This window comes from Vitis riparia, chromosome 14 (assembly GCF_004353265.1).
Source record: "Vitis riparia cultivar Riparia Gloire de Montpellier isolate 1030 chromosome 14, EGFV_Vit.rip_1.0, whole genome shotgun sequence".
NCBI lineage: Eukaryota > Viridiplantae > Streptophyta > Magnoliopsida > Vitales > Vitaceae > Vitis > Vitis riparia.
Window position 1 is genome coordinate 4,301,330 of NC_048444.1, and position 24,536 is coordinate 4,325,865.

General features: G+C 32.5%; 3 protein-coding genes across 3 annotated transcripts; all 3 read right to left on the reverse strand.

Annotated features, from left to right (window-relative positions):
- Nucleotides 1–6,968: 6,968 nt before the first annotated feature.
- On the reverse strand, nt 6,969–10,244 carry LOC117929980 (receptor-like protein EIX1). Its single transcript, XM_034850428.1, has one exon. The coding sequence runs from the start codon at nt 10,135–10,137 to the stop codon at nt 7,153–7,155; it is 2,985 nt and encodes a 994-aa protein (XP_034706319.1). The 5' UTR covers nt 10,138–10,244; the 3' UTR covers nt 6,969–7,152.
- A 3,140-nt stretch (nt 10,245–13,384) lies between these two features.
- Nucleotides 13,385–14,663, reverse strand: LOC117930033 (receptor-like protein EIX1). The gene is made up of 2 exons (XM_034850481.1): nt 13,550–14,663; nt 13,385–13,413 (listed from the first exon to the last, which is right to left on the reverse strand). The coding sequence occupies exons 1-2, from the start codon at nt 14,661–14,663 to the stop codon at nt 13,385–13,387; spliced, it is 1,143 nt and encodes a 380-aa protein (XP_034706372.1).
- On the reverse strand, nt 14,664–15,536 carry LOC117931029 (receptor-like protein EIX1). The gene has a single exon (XM_034851874.1). The coding sequence runs from the start codon at nt 15,534–15,536 to the stop codon at nt 14,664–14,666; it is 873 nt and encodes a 290-aa protein (XP_034707765.1).
- Nucleotides 15,537–24,536: the final 9,000 nt, after the last annotated feature.

Here is a 24,536-nt window from a genome sequence, read left to right on the forward strand (position 1 = left end):
AACGACTTTTTGAAAGGAAGAGAGTTGAGCGAACAAAGGCAATTAGCAGCAAGTGCTGCACTGGATTTGCCGTCACTGGGCTCACTAATTCCACTTAATGAAGATCAACCAAGCAGTTTCAGCGAATTCCATGTTGACCAGATTATAAGGGAAATGTACCGAGAACATGAACAACCCTGGTTCAGGTTGAATGTCTCAGAAGTGGTAGCAGATAAATTGAGTGGAAGAAATCCAAATTCTGAATGTTTGTGCTTGAAAATCATTGTATATTCCCAGATGAACAACTCAAGAGGAGAAAACATGGGTCATAGGAGCAAAGTCACCCATTTTGCAGCAGTGTACGTGCCTCACCGCCATGAAACACGTCATTTGATGTCTCCAATGAAGAACAAGGCCACGCTCCAAATTTGGGTATTATCAATATGGATGCAAACCACAACAGCAAGCTGTTTGTCGAACAAAATGACTCAGGAGTCCATTTGCCACCTACTCCCAAACCCCCTGCTGCATGGTTTGCATGGCCACCATTGGGCCATGTGAATTATTGGATTTCTTCTTATTTGATTTTGAAAACGTTTTCTCAAATCCCTTTTTTTTTGTAAATATCCTTCTCTAATTCTGATTTTTCTAATAATCCCCATTTTCTCATCTTTCATCCTTAGAATTTTCAGGATCACCCAAGAGTCTTCATTTTAATAAAATTTGGCCGCCATTTTCTTTTCGGCGAGCCATTTTCGAATTTTTCATGATTTTAAAATGATTTAAAAAAACATGAATTTAAATTTCGTAATTTCAAGTAATGGAGTTATTGGAATTAATTCATGCAAAATAAAACGGGCTTTGGTGGGGGCCCTACATCAAATAAATTTTCTTCAAAATAAAACCGAAATTGAATGAAATGTCATGCATGATATTGGTGCTTCTTTATTTGGTTTAGTGGCATGTGCGACATATCCCGTGATTGTTATTATGCACTAATCCCATTTTGTGATAGCACGTTGCCATTTGCTGATCAGGTACGCATCCACTCTCACTCCAGTTATCCTTTGTTGCATATTCTGATACTCATATGTGCATGATCGATTCGAGTATTCATTGATGTTCACATTGGTTGCCATGTTAGCTTCATTTTATTAGTAGAGACCCGACTTTAGGGACTTAGAGGGGTGCTACGGTGTTTACCGTACCTTCCCGATAAGTTACCTGACCCCCGAACCCGATCTGGTTTTTCGTAGATCACCTTTTCCAAAACAAGGAGTCACACTTAGGGTTTTTCTTTCTTATTTTGTTTACCCTTTTAAAAAATAAAACAAAAATAAGTGGCGACTCCAAGTCATTTTTCAAACAATAAATAAAATCAATTTTTCAAAATAAAAATCGAGCTCGCCATCGAGTGGGAAACGCATTGAGTAACGAAATGCGGGGTCCACAAGTCCATAAAATATGCAGTGAGGGATTTAGCTCCCTTCTCAGGACAATGGAAGGCATACATCATACATCCGAGAGATATTTCCTTTTCCAGAGTACAGAAAATCAAGATAATCCATTAGCTCTTTAACAAATTCACAATGACTCAACAGACCAACGATATCACTATTAATAGAGTTTTTCATCTGCAGAAATAACCGTGCATCATCTTGCATCCAAAGTTTTCTAGTGATATCAGTAGGAGGTTCCTCAGTCAAGTGGTCATCTTTAGCAACACTTCTCAGATAAATTTTGATAGTCTTGCTCCATTCAATATAATTAGACCCATTTAATTTGTGTTCAGTTATTTTTGACACAATGGGCACTATATCAGCAACAGAATTCTTATTCTCTTCCATGATAATAAAATTCAATCTCCAAAGTAATCAGCCCAGACCAGAAATTACAATTCACCACCAGCAAGAAGAAAGAGACAAGTACCTCTCTTACACGAAGGCGTCAAAAGCGTCAAAGAGTGCGTCAAAAGCAACTATAAAACCCTTGACAAAATGGATTGCTATCGTGGCTGCCAAGGTGGGCGAAGAGGAGTGTGCTACTGGATCGGAGAATCACAACCGTCGATTTCTGGCGACTGCGATGTACATGCTGGGGAACAGCCGGCCGGATTAGGAGCAAAGTGCGAATCTAGGGTTGCGGCGGAGCAGGAGGAACGCCGGTGATCGGCGTCGAAGCGGTGGTGAGTTGAGATTTACTCCGGCTAAGTAACAGCAGCGGCGAACAATAAAAGGCGCTCCTCTGGGCAGTGAAGGCCGGGGCTTTCAATGATTTTGGAAGACGGTGTCGCTTTGACGGCGGAGAGAAGACGAGAGAGGGTGGCGGGATCTGAGAAGAAGGCGTCTCAGGAAGGTGGATCAAGGGTCAGGGTGGATCGAGGGGCAAGGTTCGCCGGACTAGCGATGGTGACAAATCTGACAAATCTCCGTCGACGCGTCCCAATGGTAGAATCTCAAAGTCCAAGAACGAGATCACCCTGGCTAGAGAACGAGGTTGCGACGCCAACGGAACTGATCGGAGGTCAAAAGAAGCTGCTATGCTTCTCCACGCGCCGGCGCGTGAGTTGACGCGTCCTGCTTCTCAGTCCGAACGCGTGAGCTTCACGCGTTCAGCTTCAGGTCGCCGGACTTCGGGTACCGGCCGATCTTGACACCTCGCTTCTCCCTCCGAAGGAAGTGACACTACCAGGTCACTTTTATCCCGTGACCCAAGACCAAACCCGGAATTTGAGCCAATGGCTTTGATACCATGTAACCGAATCAAGGTATTTCTCAATTCCTTGTTCTTTATTAGAGGAATAATACTTGTATATATATACAATTGAGAGTCCTGATTAGGAAGGTATTATCCCTAAGGAAACAACCAAATTATGGTATGTACAGATATATACAGCTAACAGTATAAATAAGATCTAATTAAACAATAATTCTAAAATTTTTTATTTTATTTATATAAGTTACAAAATAAAATTTGGGCTAAATTACAAAATATTGGAAAATTGATTAGTGAGGTAAATTTTGGTTTTTATTAACATTATGAAACAAATCAATAAATAATAAACAAACAAATAGGGTAATAAAATAAATAAAAAATAACAATTATAATGATAATAAAATAGTGATTTATACATTCTCAATGATAAAGAGGATTTTGATTTATTGTACACAATTACAAGGTTTATAAGACCTTTTTTATTTCATTAATTTTAATATACATGATAATAATAAATGTGATATAATTTATTTACAAAATTAATCTATAAAATAAAGTGATCTTTTTTTATTAAAAAAAATTATCATAAAAAATAAATTAACATATGTCCAAAATCTGATTTAATTTCCATTGGCTTACAAAATTAATTGACAAAATGATTTTCTTGATTTTATTGATATGAATATACAAAATAATAAAATAAAAAACAATAATTTGATTTAATTTATGGTATATATATAAATATAAAGAAAATCAAATATAAGAATTATACAATTCCAATCTCACTCATACAAATTAAATATGCAACATTCATTGTGCTCTTTGATTAATTACAATACACGAACCGATAGAACACAAATAAAAAATTAAATAAAAATAAAAATAAAAATTGCAAACTTATATGATAACAGTTTCTGAAAAAGGCCACAAATATGTCCTGAACTTTAAAGCTAAAAGTTCCTAATTTTTGGTAGTAAAATTTCTAAATTTCAGTTGAGAAAGTTTCTAATTTAGTTAGAGAATCCACAGCACTTGGCAGCCAAATAAATTATTGTTGTTCATGTCTAAGGCATAGAGGTCAGGTAAACCATTCCAAAGCTCTGGAATTCCTCCGATCCAGACAAATAATTTGTTCAGAAACGTGAAATCAATAAGGTTGGCATTCTTTAATGTATGTCAGAAATTTACCAAAGATCTGTTGCCTCCAAGATCAAGAGTATTAATGTTTATGCGACTGCAGCTGGTGGAAGAAGGTTCCCACAAAGATGATTCTTGTTTAATTGGGTGTATCCTATCTTTCTTCACATCCCTTTCTATAACATACACATTTAACAAACTTATTTCTATATATATTATAATTTTTTCCCCTCATAACCTAAAATATTAATACAAACATTTTTTTTTATAAGTTAAATCTATATATGAACATAAGAAACATTTTCACTATGTTTGATTCCACGGAGATTTGAGGAAAAATGTAAGAAAAAGAAAAGAAAATAAAAAAAAGTAGAAGGAAAGAAAAAGTGAAAAAGAAAAAACTAGATTTAAAGTCAATAAATTATTTTTATATGCTATTTCAAATCCATTTCACTTATTTTAACTCTTTGATATAAAGAATAAATAGTTTGAAAATATATAAGTTTTTAATTAATTTTAATTATATTAGATTTTCGTTGACTTTTTTCATAGTACAACCAAACGTGAAAAAAAACATTTTTCTTAACATTTTTTTTTCTTAGTATTTTATGGGAATCAAATATAACCTTTATATGATATCTTTCCCAAATATATATATATATATATATACCAATTAGGAATTTAAGATACTTTTTTATCAATCTTCACCTTGCATCAAATTCTATCAAGTTAATACTTCATTTCTCTATGATATATGTTTTTAAAACATAACTCTACTAATATGCTAATACGAAGAAAACTGCTCAATGCACTTTTGTTTGGACACTAGTCTTAACCAGATCCTTACTCCTACCATGACTTCCTTATGCATCATGCTCTCCTCATATGTCAAGATCTCTTTTGTACATATATCACTCTCTTATCAAATGCATGCTACAAATACTCCTTGTTTTCCTTCTAGTAGATCTCTAGGAATTCAAATTGTTTAATCGTTTACTTGTTTCTACATTTTAAGAAGCAATAAGTGTATAAAAGAAATTATACTTATTCTGAGTAATGAAAGAAATGTTTCTTGTATTACCTTCCAATGGGAGAATAATTAACTCCACTTTCAACCAAAATTAATTTTGTAATCCTCTTATATGTTTTTGTTTTGTTCTCTTTTAACTCTTCTAGAAATCTTTACCTAGCTTTGATGTCATATGTTATGCAAGCTTTAATCCCAACACATTAGTATAATAACACAAAAATAAAACAATCCACATATAAAGGTACAAGAGGTTTTAATTTGGTTATGCTTTAATGCTAATATATTAGTGTAAAAAAATGAGGATAAAATAATCCACACATAAAGGTCTACCATATTTTAATGTGATTCAACCAATCATTTTGTATAAATAGATAAGAGAAAATCATTGCAATATATCAAAATATTTTAGAAAATAGAAGAAAAAAAGTACAAATACTATTGAGCTTTGAAACATCTCATATTTTCCTGTTCTTTATATGTATACGTATCTTGAACTATAAGTCCTCAATTTACCGAGTATCTCCATGCAACTTTTTCCCATATTTCTATCTATGATGTATAGTTATTATAAACTCATCTCCATCTTATCATAATATTTTCCTTCATGACCTAAAATATTTATAGAGATAATTGTAGTGATTTTTCTTCCTTTATAAAGAAGTCTATTATTATAATGATATATTTTATACAAAATGGATTATAAACCAATTAAGAGGTTGAGACACTTCTCAGTAAAGAGTTCTTTCATATAAATAATTGTTTGAGATAGTTATTGGGCCATTAAATTTACTCATGGACAAGGGAATAGCGTCATCTTGAGAGTTGTATCGGAGAGATCTAAGTCTGCTAGGATGAGCATTCATTCCTCCAAACGAGGATGGTACAGAAAAGCTAATTATTAGTCAAATATAGGGCACTCACTTTAGATGAGCAAAGTTCCACAATACCCTTAGAATGGGTTCATTATCTAATTGCTTATTTTAACGTGAGTACAAGGGCTATGGAAGTCAATAGGACTTACTTTTTAAGCCTTTTAAGTGAAGACCTAAATTGCAGCAAGACCTAGTTTTTTTCCATATCCTATAATTTAGTCCACAAGGATCCTTATAGTCTAGACGGGAAAGGAAATGGAATGTCATTATAAATTATTAGACTTTGCTTTCTCCTCCTATTGGAATTTTAGACCCTAAGGCCAGTTGGTAGGTTTGAACAATTAAGGATTAATTATCTTAAGCTGCGGTCCTTAGCATTGACCCCAACTTAGTCATAAGAGGAGAAAGAGTATGGAAAAAAAAGTAGTACAAGACTAGAAAAAAAAGAATGAGTTCATTTGGAAGCTATTTTAATTAAACCAATTTTATTATAAATTTTTTTAAATAACTTTTGGAAGAATTATTGATCAAATTATTGCGCATGAATCACTCTAAATGATTCTCTATATTTTTATAAGTGATTTTAAAATTTTTACTAAACACTTAATTTTTATAAGAAAGCTGTTTCAAGTGTTAAGAATAGCTTTTGAAACGTATAAGAAAGCTGTTTTTCAAGTGTTAAGCATAGCTTTTAACTCGTTTCAAAGTCATTTTCCAAGGAGCTCTACAAAGGTCTAGTCTCTGGATCTTTGTGCAAAACTTCATTATTTTGCATGGTGCTTGGAGTATAGAATGTGTCATTAATAATGTGCTTGGCAGTCTCGTGGATTTCTGTTTCTCCTTTTGAAGCGAGCTTCCACCCATTCAGTGTTGGACGCAATGATTTCTTTTGTTTGACCTGTGTAAATTGTCTGAAAATTTGAGGATGCAGACTGGAGTAGTATGATATTCAGCCACAAAAAAAGGCTAATCATGGCTCAGGATTGTGGGTGATTAGCTTGAACAATTGTTCCCATGATTCTATATTTGCACCCTTTTTCGTTTCTTGTAATTAAATTTTCCATCATAATTTGCTGTCCTCTGAAGAGTTGTGTTGAAAAGATGATAGGACACAAAGCAATGCTGGGAATCGATAACACATTTATTTATTTTTTGGCAAGTCTTCGAGATGTGAGTATATATATATATGGTGCGAATTTGTGACCAAAAAATAGACAAATAAGAGGCAAAGCGGATTAAAGAAACTTGGAATTCGAAACCTCATATTTCAGAAGGTTGTACATGAAGCTGAAGTGCTAAACTACATAGAAGCATTCATTTATTTCAGGAACTTAATTTCAGAAGGTTGAGCATGATGCTCAAGTGCTAGAGTACATAGAAGCATTCATTTATTCAAGGAACTTAATTTCAGAAGATTGTTCAAGTATGATGCTGGCTTCTTCCCAAATTCAGTTTCCTTTGGAGACGGCCTACAGTCAGCTGAATGACTAGAAGCAGCCACTCTTTGATGTCATACACAAGCCTAAAATAGGCATGCCTCCATGACTGCTTTATTACTAAGGTGCCACAAACTCCCCAAAACCCCACCACAAATCCTGTTCCCATGCTCATGTAGAACCACTTCATTTCAGCCTCAGCTCCATCTTCATCGTCATCTTCATCATCTCCACTGGGAGGATTGGGGGTTCCATTATCATCACCAGGACACTTAGCAGTTATTGGACGCCCACATAGTGCAGGGTTGTCCCTGTATATTGATGGATCATCCAGGGTTTGCAGCTGGTTGCCTGATGGAATTCTACCTGACAGGTTGTTATACGACAGGTTCAAGTGATTCATGAGAGTCAAAGAAGCCATACCTGGTGGAATTGGACCGGAAAGCTGATTTCTTGAGAGGTCTAGAGTTTCCAACAATTGTAAGTCCCCAATGTTGTCTGGTATTTTTCCTGTCAAATGGTTCATAGACAAGTTCAAGGTGCCTAATCTTGAAAGATTTGTTAGCCCTCCAGGCACATCTCCAGATAGGCCATTGTTGGACAGGTCGATGCTATTCACAAGATAGAGAATGTTTCTATATGAATCTTCCCTTCCTTTCATCAACACCGTCAATTCGGCCTCATATCTGTATGTTTCAATTTCAGATGCCATAGCACTCAAATTCCCAACGCAAGAGGGAATAGATCCTGACAGATTATTTTGTGCAAGATCCAATATGTGAAGAGAGGAAAGAGTGCAAAGTTGTAACGGAATGCTCCCATCAAACAAATTTGATCGTAGTCGTAGAATCCAAAGACTTGGCATTGTTTGTCCAATCCATGCTGGAATATTTCCTGAAAATCTGTTGCCTCCAAGATCAAGAGTACGGATGTTTGTGCAATTCTGCAAGGCAGAAGGAAGTTCCCCAGAAAGATGATTGTTGCTGAGCATTAAAAAGATAAGGTAGGACAGAGCACCCACAGAAGTTGGCAGCTCACCAGATAAGTTGTTGTTTGACAGGTCTACACGCGACACCAAATTGGGAACACCATTCCACAATGCAGGGATTTCTCCAGTCAAACTATTGTTTGAGATATCCAGAGTCACTAAACCAATCAGTTCACCAATGGACTCGGGAAGGGTTCCACTTAGAGAGTTATGAGAGAGATGTAACTCTGTCAGCATGGGCATTCTTTCCCCGATATCCCGAGGGATTGGTCCAGAAAATGAATTATTTCCCAAAAGTAGGCTACTCACATTTGATGACCAAAGGGGCAGAGAACCATTGAAATGGTTCCACATCAAACAAACCGAGGATTGAAGAGTGAACTTTAATGAGTTTGGAGTTCTGCCACTCAATTGATTATAGCCCAAGTCCAGTTGATCCAATTCCAAGTCTAACTTCCAAAACCACTCTGGTATGGTGTCTGAAATTCGAGCATTCCTGAGTATTAGAGTGTTAAGCTCATTTTGGTTTCTGAGCCAAACTGGAAATTTAGGACCCACTTGGCATGATCTCAGCTTAAGGTATTGGAGCTTAAAAGGGGGGATCCACTCAGAACTGATATTGATAACCAATGTTAGGTCTGGAAGTAATGAAAATTTAGCGATGGACAACTCCTTTAAGTTTGTGAGATTTGACAAATGGGCTTCTGTTAGAACACCTTCCCATGGATTCTCAGAGATATCTAACGCAACCAACTTATTAAGTTGTCCAAGTGTTTCTGGAATGGTCCCACTCATTTGATTATTAGAGAGGTACAGCTCTTCCAAATTCGACAAGTTTCCTATTGAATTCGGAATTGAGCCTACAAACGAGTTGTCCCAAAGCAGAACAGACTGCAAGTTGGACAGGTTTCCTAGTGAATAAGGAAGAAAACCACCCAGTTCATTCAATCCCAGATTCAGGTTCTCTAAACTACACTTGTTGCACCCAGATAAAACATCTATCATTTCAGTTATTTCCCCATTCAAATCGTTCTCAGAAAGGATCAGTGTTTTCAAGTTGCAGAGGCTACCCATCTTTCTTAAACTTTCAAGAGAAGTCCTGTTTGCAAATGCATCTAAAATTGAGCCTCGAAGATTGTTAAAGCTGAGATCAAGGTGTACAAGATTCCTCAGCTGGAATAGCCAGTGGGGTATTGTGGAGTTGAAACCATTGTTGGAGAGAACAAGCATTGAAAGGGATGTAAGATTGGAAGATGGGAGAGAACGAGGGAGGACAGAAAGTCCACAACTAGGTAGATGCAACTCGGAAAGAGGAAGCTTGCTAACAGCATGAAGCCAATAAGCAGAAGCTCTACTTAGATTGACTCCTTCTAAATTAAGGTGTCTTAAAGAAGAAAGACCCGATATCCACTGAAGATCATTCTGGCTTGACTCATCAGGGTATGTATTGAAATCGAAGTATTCCTTGAGGTCAAGGTAGATCAACCTGGAAAGATTTCCAAGTTGTGGAGGAATCGGTCCACTGAAGGAGGCACCGGAGAGATTGAGATATCTCAACTTTTCCAGTGAACCAATGAACTTGGGGATTCGAGTCCCTTCAAAATTATTCATGCTCAGGTCTAAGTGATTCAAATATTTCAAATCAAGCAAAGAAAGACTGATCTCACCGCCCAACTTGCCAGATGTTCCCTCATCATCAAGACTACGCAGATTGAGTTTGATGACATGTCCACTCCTGTTGTTGCAGACGACGCCTCTCCATTTGCAGCAGTCTTCCCCTACCCAAGATGAGAGTCGATGAGAAGGATCTGTAAGGCCTTGTTTGAACTTGATGAGAAGAGCTACCCTCTCAGTTTCAAAGGAGGCTACCCTATGGTGATCACCATGGCAGCAGCCTGGTTTAAGGGTTTCAGGGAAAAGAAACCCCGAGGACATAATGACAAGAAAAAGAAGTTGAAGTGAGGCATTGGTAGTAGCCATGTTTGTCTGCGAGTTGCTGAAGTAGTATACCCTAAAGCTCTATATATATAAGAAGAAATGCAATTTCCCCAAAGCTTGCCCGTTGGACGTTCACTGGAAGATGATTAAGTCGCTGACAGAGCATGATTTCACATATTGGAACCTTGGCTGTTGAATCTATTGATTCAAATAGCAAAATAGTATCGTCAAATAATTGCTTGAAATACAAATTTTTGTCGCTAGTCAATTGTTAAATAATTACCTGAAATAATTTTAATTTGATTATCATGACCTCTTTGACTAGTAATTAGACCATTTCTTTTCCATCTTCGTATATAGGTGAAAAAGGGTTGGATAACAAGTCTGGAATGCCAAAAGACAAATGTCATGCAGAGTTGTGTTACAAATGTGATCAGAACACACAAGCAAAATGAAGGAAATGATTTTTAAAAACAATTTTTTGTTTTTAAAATAGAAAACAATTTTTACAAATTCATAATACCTTTTGATTATTGTTTTCTACTTTTAACTTTTAAAAACAAAGTGAAATAGAGAACAACTTTTAAAAAACAAATAAAAGTTTTTTCACAAGTTTTTAAAACTAATAAGTTTTTACACACTTGATGCATTGTATTAATTAATTAATAAGTCTATTAATTTTTAAAAATAATTTAAAACTTAAATAATAAACTCATTAATATAAGTATTTATGAATAAAAATGAGTTTAAAACAACTTTATTGTTGTGGACCCCGTATTTTGCTCAATGCGTTCCCACTCGATGGCCAAACTGGCATTTTTATTTATTTGGCGAAAATTTGATTTTTTGAAAAGACTTGAAGTCGCCACTTATTTTTGTTTTATTTTTTAAGGAAAAAACAAAATAAGAAAAAAAACCTTAAGTGTGACTCCTAAAGAAAAAAAAAAAAAACAGATCTGTGAAAAACCGAGTTTGGGTCCGGGGTTAGGTTACTTATTGGGAAGGTACGGTGGTGAGCCGTAGCACCCCTCTAAACCCGTATACTTATGACCTCTACTAAATGAATTGAAGAAATAGTGACAATTAATTAATTAATTATGGATATATATATATAAAAAAAATCAATGTACAAGTCATTATGAAAATTAATATACACAAAAATAATGATGAAATTTAATTACTAGAATATACAAAATAAATGACGAGGAATTATGCAAAATGATTTATTGAACTAAAAAAAATAGTTTTCAAGAAATTTCAAAGGATTTTATAAAGAATGATTTTGAATTAATGATTTTAATTTATTTATTTACAAAAAAGAAGTTTTAATTTATTTTCAATTAATGATTTGATTCAATTTCATTTGTATTTAATTTTCAAAAAAAAGTTATTTGTACTTATTGTATCAAAAAAAATTTATTACAAAATTTTAATTTGGCAACAAAAATTATTTTACTTGCTTTTTTTTTTTAGAAAATAATGAATTTTTACAATTTTATTTACAAAAGTATTTTGATTCATTTTCATTTAAAAAAAAAAGTGATTTTTACAAATTATTTAAAACAAAATAACTTTATTTGCAAAAGAAATTTTAATTAAAAAGAAAAACAAAGATTTAAATCCTCTATTTCTAAAAAACACTTTTAATCCCATTTTAATTAAGGAAAAAGAATTCATTTAAAAAAAAATATTTTTGGACAATTTTATTAAAAATTAATTTTTGGGACAACTTTATTTACAAAACAATTTTTAGATAATTTTTATTAAACAAAGAAATTTTTGGACAATGTTATTAAAAACAATTTTTCAAATTCTATTAAAAACAATTCTTTTGGATTTTTCTAAATGAATTTTTCTGAATTTTTATAAATAAAAAAAATTTTCTTTTATTACAAATAATATTTTAAAATTGTTGTTTTATCAAAACACATTTATTGACTTCTTCCTTTCATTTAAACAAAATTTCTAGTTTGTTCGATATTCAATTCTGTACACACTCAATAAATATATACAAACAAATATTTATAAAACTTACAACATGCTCCACGTGTCATAAATTCGTATTCAGCTAACAAGATTGCAAAATGGGCCCACATAAAAACAAAAATAACACAAATTCAAACTTCAAATTAGTCTAATAAATTTCACCAATTAAACAAATATAATTCAACAAAAATATTTCACATATCGTAGACCCTAATCTAAAATTCCCAAATTAATAGTCAAAATATAAGCTCAATTAATCAAACTCAAAACATGATAAATTAAAATAAATCTCATTATGCCTAAATTTAATATTCCTTAATCTAAGTCTAATTTAATATACACTACAATTGTCCCATGTCCAAATTAAATAATTCAAATTGGCTAAGCCCATATCAAATATTCAAATAATCCCACAAATCCTACCCACATTGTGGGCCCCAAAATTCACATCAATTAACAAGCCCATATAAAAAATATACATGGTTAAGGGAAATAATATTTCAAGCCCAATTCAATAAGTCCAAACAAATAACAAATTAACAATAGGCCCAAGTCCAAATAAACAATATGCAATTGATATAATCCAAATATCTCAAATTAATCACCAAATGTAATATATACTATAAAACCAAATTAACAAATTTCAAATTTATCCATCAACAATAAATTAATCCAAATTTCATATTAATTAACAAAGTTCAAACATAAGGCCTACAAACAAACATAAATACACAAACTCAATTTCAATAACAATTACTATTAAAATCAAATCAAGAATAACAAAGAAATAGTAATAATAATAATAATAATAATAATAATAATAATAATGAAACGGGTGTGATGGGGAAGTCAGGGAATGAGATAAATGAGAAGGGGTCGTTGGGTGGCAGTGACTCACCAGCTGCGACTGACCGGCGATCCTACCGGCGACAGGGTTGATAGGAATAAAATAAAATAAAATAAAATAAAAGGAAGATAAATCAAAAAATGGGAGGAAGAAAATGGGAGAAAAGAAAATGGAAAAGGAATGGGGGTGCGCCGTGTGTGTGAGTTGGAGGAGGAAGAAGATGGAGAGAAAAAAAATGGAGAAGGAAAAAACTAGTCTCGCCCTCATATCGTTGAGAGTCGATTTCAGAGGCCATGCCACTCAAATTCCCCACACAAGAGGGAATGAAACCCGATAGATTATTTTCTCCAAGATCCAGTATGTGGAGTGAAGAAAGAGTGCACAATTGTGATGGAATACTCCCATGGAACAAATTTGATCGTAAGAGTAGAATAAGCAAGCTAGGCATCCTGTCCCCTATCCATGCTGGAACATTTCCTGAAAATCTGTTACCTCCAAGATCAAGAGTATGAATGCCTGAGCAATTCTGCAAAGCTGAAGGAAGTTGGCCAGAAAGATGATTTTTGCTTATCATCAGGAATCTAAGGAAGCTTAGAGAACCCATAGAACTTGGCAGCTCACCAGATAAATTGTTGTTGTTCATGTCTATGGCATAGAGGTAAGGTAAACCATTCCAAAACTCTGGAATTCCTCCAGACAAATGATTGTTTGAGATGACAAGGGTCAATAAATTATTTAGTTTCCCGAAGGAGAGGGGAATGGTGCCATTTAGATCATTACTGGAGAGATCTAGATCTGTCAGCATGGACATTCTTTCACCATACTCCAGAGGGATTGGGCCAGAAAAGAAATTGTCATTCAAATACAGTTTCATCACGTTGGATGACCATAGTGGCAAAGGCCCCTGAAAGTTGTTTTCACTCAAATCAACGGTGGATTCAGGAAGAAACTTCATTGAGTTTGGCACCCTGCCACCCAGGTTATTAGAACCGATGTCCAGCTCATCAAGATGCAAATCCAACTTCCAAAACCACTTTGGTATGCTGTCTGAGATCCCAGCATTATTGAGCACTACATCGGTGAGCTCAGTTTGATTTCTAAGCCATGCGGGAAACTTGGGATCCAATTGGCATGATCTTATTATGAGGAGGCTGAGTTTAAAGGGAGGAATCCACTCAGGATTGATATTAAAAACCAGGGAAACTCTTGGAGTCCCTCTGTAGTTTGAAAACTCCTTTAAACTTGTAAGATTTGAAAAATGAGCCTCTGTTACAACTCCCGTCAGAGGATTCTCAGATAGCTCTATCGCAACCAACTTGGAAAGTCGTCCAAGAGTTTCAGGGATGGTCCCATTCATTGAGTTGTCTCTGAGGTACAATTCTTCCAAATACGATAAGTTTCCAATTGAACTCGGAATGGAGCCTACAAAGGAGTTATCCCAAAGCCAAAGAGACTTCAAGTTATGGAGTTTTCCTAGGGAATTAGGAAGAAAACCACCCAGATCATTGAAGCCCAGATTCAGCGTCTCTAAGCAACTGCTGTTGCACCCAGATAAAACATCAATCAGTTCAGTTATTTCCCCATTCAAATCGTTCTGAGAAAGGATCAATGTTTTCAAATTGCACAGACTACCCATGTTTCTTAATCTTTCAATAGAAGTCCCGTTTGCAAAAGCATCAAGAATTGAGCCTCGTAGATTGTTGGAACTGAGATCTAGATACACAAGATTCCTCATCTAGAATAACCAGTGGGGTATTGTGGAGTTGAAACCATTGTTGGAAAGATCGATGATTGAAAGAGATGTGATCAGATTGGAAAATGGAAGAGAGGGAGGAAGGTCTGCAAGTGCACAAGCAGGTAGGTGCAACTCGGAAAGAGAAGGAAGCTTGCTAACAGCTTGAAGCCAATAAGCTGCAGCCTGGCTTAGATCTACACCTCCTAAATTAAGGTGTCTTAACGAAGTAAGACCCGATATCCAATGAAGATCATTCTGGTTTGACTCATCGAAGTATTCCTTGAGATCAAGGTAGTGCAGGCTGGAAAGATTTCCAAGTTGTGGAGGAATAGGTCCACCGAAGGATGCACCAGAGAGATTGAGATATCTCAACTTCTCCAACGAACCAATGAACTCGGGGATTGGAGTCCCTCCAAAATTGTTCCTGCTCAAGTCTAAGTAATTCAAATATTTCAATTCAAGCAAAGCAGGACTGATCTTACCACCCAACTCGCCTTCTGTTCCATCATCATCAAGATAACGCAGTGTGAGTTTGATGACATGACGGCTCCTGTTGTTGCAGACCACGCCTCTCCATTTGCAGCAGTCTTCCCCGACCCAAGATGAGAGCCGATCCGATGTATCTGTGAGGCCTTGTTTGAACTTGAGAAGAGCCACCTTCTCTGTGTCAACGCAACCCCTTTGATGATCACCCTGGCAGGAGCCAACTTTGATGGTATCATGGAAAAGAAACCCTGAGGAGGTGATGATAAGAAAAAGAAGTTGAATGAAGACGTTGTTATTAGCCATGCTGTTCGGCCCGCCACTAGGAGATGCTCTGCTATTCAGAGGCCACATGTGGTGAAGCTCTCTCCCTATACATATATACCCCATAGTCTTCGTCCACGGACATATTCTAGAGGAATTGATTAACTTGATGGGATTGTGGTGGTCACATGACTCGCATCCAAGTTTTCTGTTGCTCAGAGAACACGGACGGCCGAGGTGGGTGGGTTACAAATGTGAATGCGAGAAGAGGAGGGAATGGAAAAGACTAGCATATATTCTTGTGCATGCCCAACCAAAATCAAAAGACAAGACAGTTTTGGACTTTTTAACGTGGGCCCAATCATGCCTACATTCACGGATGAGAGAGAATCATTTGACTATACAATAGAAAATATTGCAGACTTGCACCTCCCACACTACACATGTACCATACCCATGCAAACCAAAAGAGAATAAAGGAGGGAACAAGAAGAAAATGTGAAAGAACAAGAAAAAGGGAAAGAGGTAAATGGAATTTTGAAGAATTATTCGAAAATTGGAATTTTGGAAAATTAAAGTTTTGAAGAATTATTCGAGAATGGAATTTTAGAAAATTAAACTTAAAGAATTTTTTTTTTTAATTGGAAAATCATTTTTTAGAAAGAGAGAAATTAAGTTTTAAACCAGAAAATCAATCTTCTTTGAAAAGGAGAATTAGTTTTTGCTGATTAGTAGAAGATTGATGATAGTGTCTTCCTTTAGTCCATGGCAGGACTGCCCTACCCAGATTGGCTATTATGGATAAACTCTTGTTGAAGTTGCAAGTAATAGCTTTTATGGACTTGCTGATAAAGATAAATTTGTCATAATACAAATAAATTAATATCTTAAAAAACAAAAAATTAAATATCTTAAATTAATAAATTATACAATTTTCAGATACAACTATTGGATTCTCGTATCCATACCCTGCCACAAAAAATTCTTGTATTCATACCCTATCACAAACATTTTCGCTCTTTATTACATCTTTATCCATCTTGTATAGTCTTTACAGACTCATCTCTATCTCATAACTTTTTCCCTCATGACCTAGAATATTTATAAAGATATTTCCAACAACTTTCCTTATTCTATAAGGAAATCTAATATTATAATAATATATTAACTTAGGAAATATTCTATAAAATATTATTTATAAAAAGAAATTTGAAATAATTCCATTAGAAAGAGTTGATTGAATAGTTTATGTATTAAGAGTTAAGATTCAATAATCATCTTTGATGTTTTTATTTCTTTAGTATTGTTGGCTGTCATTGGTTGAATTGGATCCATTGTTTTGTTAAATATAATTTTCAGTACAGCAGTATTGCAACTGTAACACTGTAGCCTACAACTATGGGGAAGTCCTAATGATGTCCACAAACAGTTAATGCATCTTACTGGTCATGCTCATGGAAACTCGGCTGTTAGAATCATGCATGGGTCATCTGCTGACTCTTTTCGGTATGAGAAAATATGTTTTCATACATGCTCTTAAAGAAAATCATAAAATAAGAATCCAATTTTTTTTAAAATTCAAATTTAATATATTTTTTTTTTACATAATTAGGATTTTCAAAGGAATTATCTTTTACCAATAGTATCTTTTAATAATACTCACTACCAAACTCAACAAAACGTGTAAAACTTGAAGTACTTTTAGGTTATGTTTGGTATTGGAAAGTATTAAGAAAAAAAATAATAAAGAAAAATGTTTTTTTATGAAAAAGATCAAATATAATTAAAATTAGTTAGAAATTTATATACTTTTAAATTATTTAATATTTTGATAATAGGAAAAAATTATTTAATCTTTATATCAAAAAATAATTTGATATATTTCAATTTTTCTATTGACATATATTTGGAAGGAAAGTGATTAATGATTAACCTCTCCAAATCACTTCTGATAACCTCAAAACTTAATATCAAATTTAAATATGTGTACTATCAATAAATCACTAATTAAATAAGATAATTCCTTTTCAAAATAAAATGTACAACATATAGATTTGAAGATTACACTTGAACAAGCAACCTTCTCTAAATTTATATTTTTAACATAATTATTATTTACATTGGGTTTGAATTGAGTTATGCGAATATCTAAATTTTGACCTGACCCACCAACAAGAAATACAACCCTACGAATAAGGACCCACTGTGGAAACCAACTTGGACGGAGGGTCATAGGTGGGGCTGAAGGCCGGATCTAGGCTGACCGAAAGCTACCCATCTGAGGCCACAACTGTTGGTGGTCCAAGCTCTGCGTAGAAAATTCAGATTCTTACAATGAATCGGGGATCTACCCGTGTTTGGTACGCTAGAAGCATGACCCACAAAGTCTAATGTACTTTTAATACAAAGACATGACCTGTCGCTTGGTCCCCCATCCTAGTAGGCTTATCTAGTCGGTTCACATTGTATCTTGTAGAAGAGGAGAAAATTTTATGACATAATCCCTACATACCTGAACTTTCCAGTCAGGACAGCCACAGGGATTTCAGCTCTATATATGCTCTAGGAAATGGTTCCGGACCATCTTAGCTCGATGCTCACAATGCCAAAACGCCAACTACAATTCCTTATTTGAAATATCTGAATCATCCAGTCCTCAGATATGAATAATTTTGAAGGAATGGGAATTCCAAGATTCATTGGATCACTAAGGTAGTTGAGATGTCTCAATCTCTCTGAAGCATCCTTTGGTGGTATTATCCCTCCAAATACTGCAAGCCTTTCAAACTTGTGCAACCTTGATCAACGTACTCTTTTGGACCAAAGAGAATGGCCTGGAATGGCTGTCAGGCCTTTTTTTTTTTTTTTCTTTGAAGTACCGGCGGCTTCTTTAAATGGACATCTCAATCAATTTTTTCATCTATTCTCATATTTGAATAATTCAAGAGTCACGATGGAAATGAAATAAAATTTGATTATAGTGAAAATGAATTTTCACTTTTAAGTAAGATTTCAATTCATTTATTTTTAAAAATATTTTTTTATTCTGATTTTGTAAAAGGAATTTATATAATATAAACTAAACTTAATTCAAGTTTTATTAAAAATAAAAAATAATTACAAATAAATTAAAAAATAACTTTTAATAGAATATGAATAGTAATATTATAATAAAATCATAAATTATATTTTTTATAAATATTATAAAAATGGATATTAAAATCCCCATAAGAGCATAATTGATTTATTTTGTTAAAATAAATGAAAATAATTTTATATTTTTAAAATAGAACATTATTTTTAAATCACACAATCAAACAAATTTTTATCATTTACTTTAAAAAAAGCTCCCAAATATGTTTTTTAAATGAAAATAAAGAATTATTTTAAACTATGTAGAACCTTGTTTAAATTATAAATTTTTTTCATCCCCGGTCAAGCTAATGTATTAAATTAACAACATCGTTAATTGCATAAAATAATATTTAAAAAAAAAAATCATAAAGGTCCAATGAAATATGAATTAATAATGGATGAAGTACATTAAAAAAATAACAAATAAAAATTATAATACAATATTGAGAAACATTTTACAAGTTCTATTTTTCTCAATTCAACTATTTGTTGGAATCATTGCATATTTGAAACTTTTTTTTTTTATTTTATCTTTTAGGGCATTAAATTTTAATACTATGTCTATTTCTTTTGAGAGACTTTTTATCTTCTATAATTAATAATTATCTCTTCCTTTTTAAAGTATTTTAGACTTTTATATATTAACTTTTGATTATATCTATTATTTTTGGATTTATAAGTACTATAAAGTAGAAACATAATACGGTATCTAAAGATAAATTAATTAATTATTCATTTATTGATAAATTAATAATCCCATTAAGATAATAATTCATCTTGATCCTAAGCATATTATTTTATTGAGGTTGTATCAGTATTCATATTATTATCAATATATTTCATTTCCAATTTTATTATCATTGTTGCCTAAAATTGAAACATAAACAAATAATCATTCTAACATTACATTTCCAGGTACATCCAAACACAAGAATTGAAATCACCAAACTCATTCCTACAAAAAGAAATACGAATATAACAAAATATTTATTCTCCTTCCCTATTTCGATGTACCAAACATAGCCTTATGTGAATAAATAGAATGTAGCTCCAAAGCCTACCTCTAGAAATCCTATTTTTCGAAAATGAATGTAGCTCAATCATTTATAAATTTTTTGGTAACCCGAAGAAAAACTTAAAGCAAATATGTACAAAACAAAGCAATAATACTAAGGTTAAAAAAAAAATCTAAAATGAATAAGATAAAAGAGGGAAATAAAATAAGTGGAGTAGAGTGGGATTGAGTAGTTCTTAGATATAAAATTATGAAAACTTTCCAAGATACCATAGTCTAAAATCAGATTGAACTTGTGAAATTGTGCTAGGTTGGTCAAGGGCAAATAGAATTCGATATTGAAAACCAACAAATACAACAATTCATTTTTCTTTCAATAGGTAATTGTTTTTTTTTTTCCTTTTATTGTTATGACATAGAAGTGAACTTTGTTTTGGATTGTAAAGAGAAAGGAAAATTTCCTTCAATAGATATTAGCGAAAATAGTGACCAATGGATCCCTTCTCTTGTACGTCTTCTCTTAGTTATATGTGTTGTTCATAAGGCACAGTTAATTTTTAGATTTGTGAGATAATGCATGATTAATATTAAAACAAAATTTTAATAAATAAATTAATGTTAATGATATTATCTTTAAATTCTATTTAACCGATAGTTAAAAATATAAAAATCGTTATCAAAATTTTGTTAAAGATTTTTTTTTTTTTTTACATTTTTTATATATTAATTAAATCTATGAGAAATATAAATTTACAAATAAAATTTAAAAGATCATACTTATATCATCATTGTTTTTTTTATCATTGAATACATCCAAATTAGATATATTCATATATATATATATATATTATATATATATATATATATATATATATATATATGTATGTATGTATGTATGTATGTATGCATTATTGTTTCTTTCATTTTTTTTAGTTTCTTTTTCAATATTTTTTATCAAAATTTTCATTAAATTTTTTTGATATATCTTAATATAACTATAACATCTAACTACTGATATTTTTGTAAAAACCATTATTTTAATCATTACATGTTACATCCTATTTTTTTACTTTTTGAAATATTTTTTGATATTTCGCTTGGTCCTTCAAAGTGGGTGGGAAAAGCTTCATTTATAGCATGTCTAGAGACAAATGTGCTTCCTAGAAGGTCAAGCAAATCTCTTCAACATCCTTAACATGAGTGTAAGGGCTTTGGTTCTCATGGCATCTAAAGATTGGGAGTAAGGGCACCAATTGAGTCTTGATGATCACCTAGTCCTATGATGTGACAAAACATGTGTTGGGAACCCTAGTGTGGACCCGCATTTTTCACGTGCGTCCCCACTCGATTGGCGAGACTCGCTTTTTATTTGTGAAAAATAATTTTTGGAAAAGTTGGAGTCGCCACTTATTTTATTTTTATTTTAAAGGGAAAATAAAACAAGAAAGAAAAACCCTAAAATGTGACTTCATAATTTTTGGAAAAAAGGCATGTCTTTGAAAAACCCGAGTCTTGGTCCGAGGGTCAGTTTACTTATTGGGAAGGTACCTCTAGGAGGTAGCACCCCTCTAAGCCCTAAAAAGGTCTCTACTGACTAAGTTGAGGGAAACGTGGCAATTAATCGGTTTAATTATGGATACCTAAGTAGGCTAGGTGGTTCCAAAAAAAAAAGCATGCCAAACAAGATCAAATCATAATAAAGGAAGGTTAGGATGCGTACCTGGACCGCTTCTCAAGCGCTATCATAAAAACATCGATGGTTAATTTAAACAATATATCATCCAGCATGTATTTTATTAGAAATAATCAAACAATGAAACATGTATATCAGAACACTCAAGCATTATTAGACATAAGCATTATTTCACAATGACAAGCATATTCACATAATTCAGAAAGTAGGTGATAGAGGACATACCTGGATAGCATAGATAATTTGCAACGTGCTTCCTCAAGTTGTAAGGGGTTAGATAACAAATAATAAAATATAGAAATCCTAGCATGCTCGTTATCTAATTAGCATAGCAAAAGTGATCAAAGTATACAGAATCATCAATTATCACATACATCTTGTATATAATTCCTAAAAAATAGATAGACATGATTTCAACAAGTGTCAAACGTGGCAACAAAAATAAATTTTGAAAAGATTTTCTTATGTAGGGGTTTCACCAATTCCCCAATCGATATACACGAATTTAGCTTAGAATTATCTCATTTGTTTGGGATCACAAGCTTTGATTCGTGTTTTATTCAAAACTGTAATTTTATTTGAAAGATGTGAACCGATCAAAACATGGTTGCACATTATTTTAAAAAAAATGAGATTTTGATTCTAAGAACTCTAAATGAATTTTTGAAATGGATTTTTTAAGGGGATCTTTTGACTCTAAGAAACTCTAAATGAATTTTTGAAATGGATTTTTAAGGAAAATGAGATTTTGAGAATAGTGTTATATTTTTTAAAAAATAAAGAAATTAATTTGAAAGCAATAAAGTGTATGAATCAAAATACCAAGCAAAACAAAAGAGAACAATATCACAAAGTAGAATTTTTGACAACCAAGAAAATTGAAGGTGAGAATAGAGGCTAATCTTCATGAGTTTCCAAAAGCCTCAGAAAGAAAATCAAATTAAATGAAGGATCACTAAAGCAACAGGCAAGGCATTCTAGATTAGACAAACTAACAAGGTATCGATTCATGAACTAACCGCTAGGATTTTAAAAGCATATAAATTTAGATAAGGGTGATCAGGATCTAACATTAATGATTTTTGAAACAAAAACTAAAAATGGATCAATTCAGGTAGGGGACTAAAATTATAGAAGTACCTAAACTAATTAAAACGAGTTTGACTAGATTAAACTAAAAACGTGAACTTTCAAACATAGAATTAATTTTACTAATGAACTACAATTATAAAAGTGCTTAAGCTAATTAAAATGAGCCAAACTAAATCAAAGCAAACTAAAGATATGTACTTTCAAGCATAGAATTAATTTTATTGATGAACCAAAAATTATAAAAGAGTCTAATCTAAATAGATGAATTAAATTAAATCAAAGTACACTAAAAACATGAACTTTTAAATAAAGAATCAATTTTGTCAATAAACAAATAAAACTATAAAAACACATAAACTAATTAAAAGGAACCAAATTAAATCAAAGAATACTAAAATATGAACTTCCAAACATGAAATCAATTTTATTAATAAACTAAAACTATAAAACACCTAAAATAATGAATATAAATTATTAAATCAAAGCAAACTAAAAAAAAAACTGAAACTTTCAACCATGGGATCAATTTTATTAATGAACTAACTACAAAAAAATATCTAAACTAACTATAATGAATCAAATTAAATTAAAGTAACCTAAAAACGCAAACTTTCAAACATGGAATCAATTTTATCAATGAACTAAAACTATAAATGTATTTGAACTAAATAGATGAATTAAACTAAATCAAAAGTAAACTAAAGACATGAACTTTTAATATAGAATCAATTTTATTAACGAACTAAAATTATAAAAGTATCTAAACTAATTAAAATGAATCACATTAAATCAAAGAATACTAAAAATATGAACTTTCAAATATGGGATCAACTTTATCAATAAATAAATAAATGAAATACAAGTAATTAAAAGAGTAGCAAATGCATGAATAAATGAATAAATAAAACTCAAATGTTTTCAATCTGATGCAATCAATCAAAATTAAATAGGGTTCAAATCATTTTTTTTTTTTTCTAATATAATGGATGAAAATTAAAACACACAAACTCATTCAAGCCAAACTAACAAATAAATTAATACTAAATTAAATTGGAATTAAAAAAAAAGGAAAAAAAGATGTCTAATAAAAAAAATGAAAACTCTTTCAAAAACTAACCTGTGTTATGGAAAAAATCCGTCTTTGATGCGTTAAAGTAGCCTCTCCTCGAAAATCCTCTGTTCTTCTCTATTTCAAAAAGAATATCACAACCCTTTGCTCCAAAAATTCTTTCTTGCGTGTTCTCTAAAAAAAAAAAAAAATCCTCTTTTCCTCGTTCCTCTGTTCTCAGCTTTTATATGACAGCCCACTTTTTTTTTTATTTTCTGGAATATCCTCTTTCTTTTTTTTTAATGCACATGGATATAGAAAGTGCATGCATGTGGCTCACATTGGAGACTTCCCTAAGATGCAGCCATGTCCTATTTGGTAAGTGATCAAGCATGTTGACTTTTCTTTCTTAAAAATAATAAAGAAATCTCTCTTACAGCTGTGCACAAAGTGGCCACTTCCTTCCTTTTTATTTTCAACAATATAAATCTCTTTTTTTTCACCCTCCATTCAGCCGTGATCTCCTCTTTCTATATGCAGCCTGGATTCCTATTTGAAGCCATGATCTCACTTCCCTTAATGAGGACTCTTCCCAAACGTTCACGCCTACCTTTCAATGTATCCATCCCACCATGCATCCAAGGAAATCCTCCAAATATTCAATCTCAATGTGATTGTGCACACCTTCCATACTTTTCCTACAAAATTTCAAAGTTAATAGATTAAATAAAATAATAATAATAATGATGATAAAAAATGAGTAAAAGTAATAATAATAATAAATAATAGTTGTAAAATAAAAATAAAACATTTAAATAAAATTCTTAAATTGAAATAGATAAGTAAGGGCAATTATTATGGAAAAAAGTGACAAAATAATAAGGAAATAAAATAGGTGAAGAAATAGACAAGATAATAAATAAAAATAAAATAATAAAAAGTCAAGTCATGCAACTTTAAAATAAACGAGCCATGCAAGCCATACAAAAAAAAAAAAAAAAAAATGCAATCATGCAAACATGCAAAAAAAAAAATACTTAAAAGGTGATCTAAGTGGGCCTAAGTGAGCCTAAGTGGGCCAAAAGTATCTAAATAGGCTTAGGGTGCCTAAATGGGTCAAGGGTGCCTAAGTGAAGTCTAGTC

Excerpts from the sequence above, each read along its gene's own strand:
- LOC117929980 (XM_034850428.1), bottom strand. The coding sequence starts at position 10,137 with ATGGCTACTACCAATGCCTCACTTCAACTTCTTTTTCTTGTCATTATG.
- LOC117930033 (XM_034850481.1), bottom strand. The coding sequence starts at position 14,663 with ATGAGGAATCTTGTGTATCTAGATCTCAGTTCCAACAATCTACGAGGC. Across the intron at positions 13,414-13,549 it reads GAACAACAACAATTTATCTG|ATTTTCAGGAAATGTTCCAG; the intron begins GTGAGCTGCCAA and ends TGGAGGTAACAG.
- LOC117931029 (XM_034851874.1), bottom strand. The coding sequence starts at position 15,536 with ATGGGGTATATATGTATAGGGAGAGAGCTTCACCACATGTGGCCTCTG.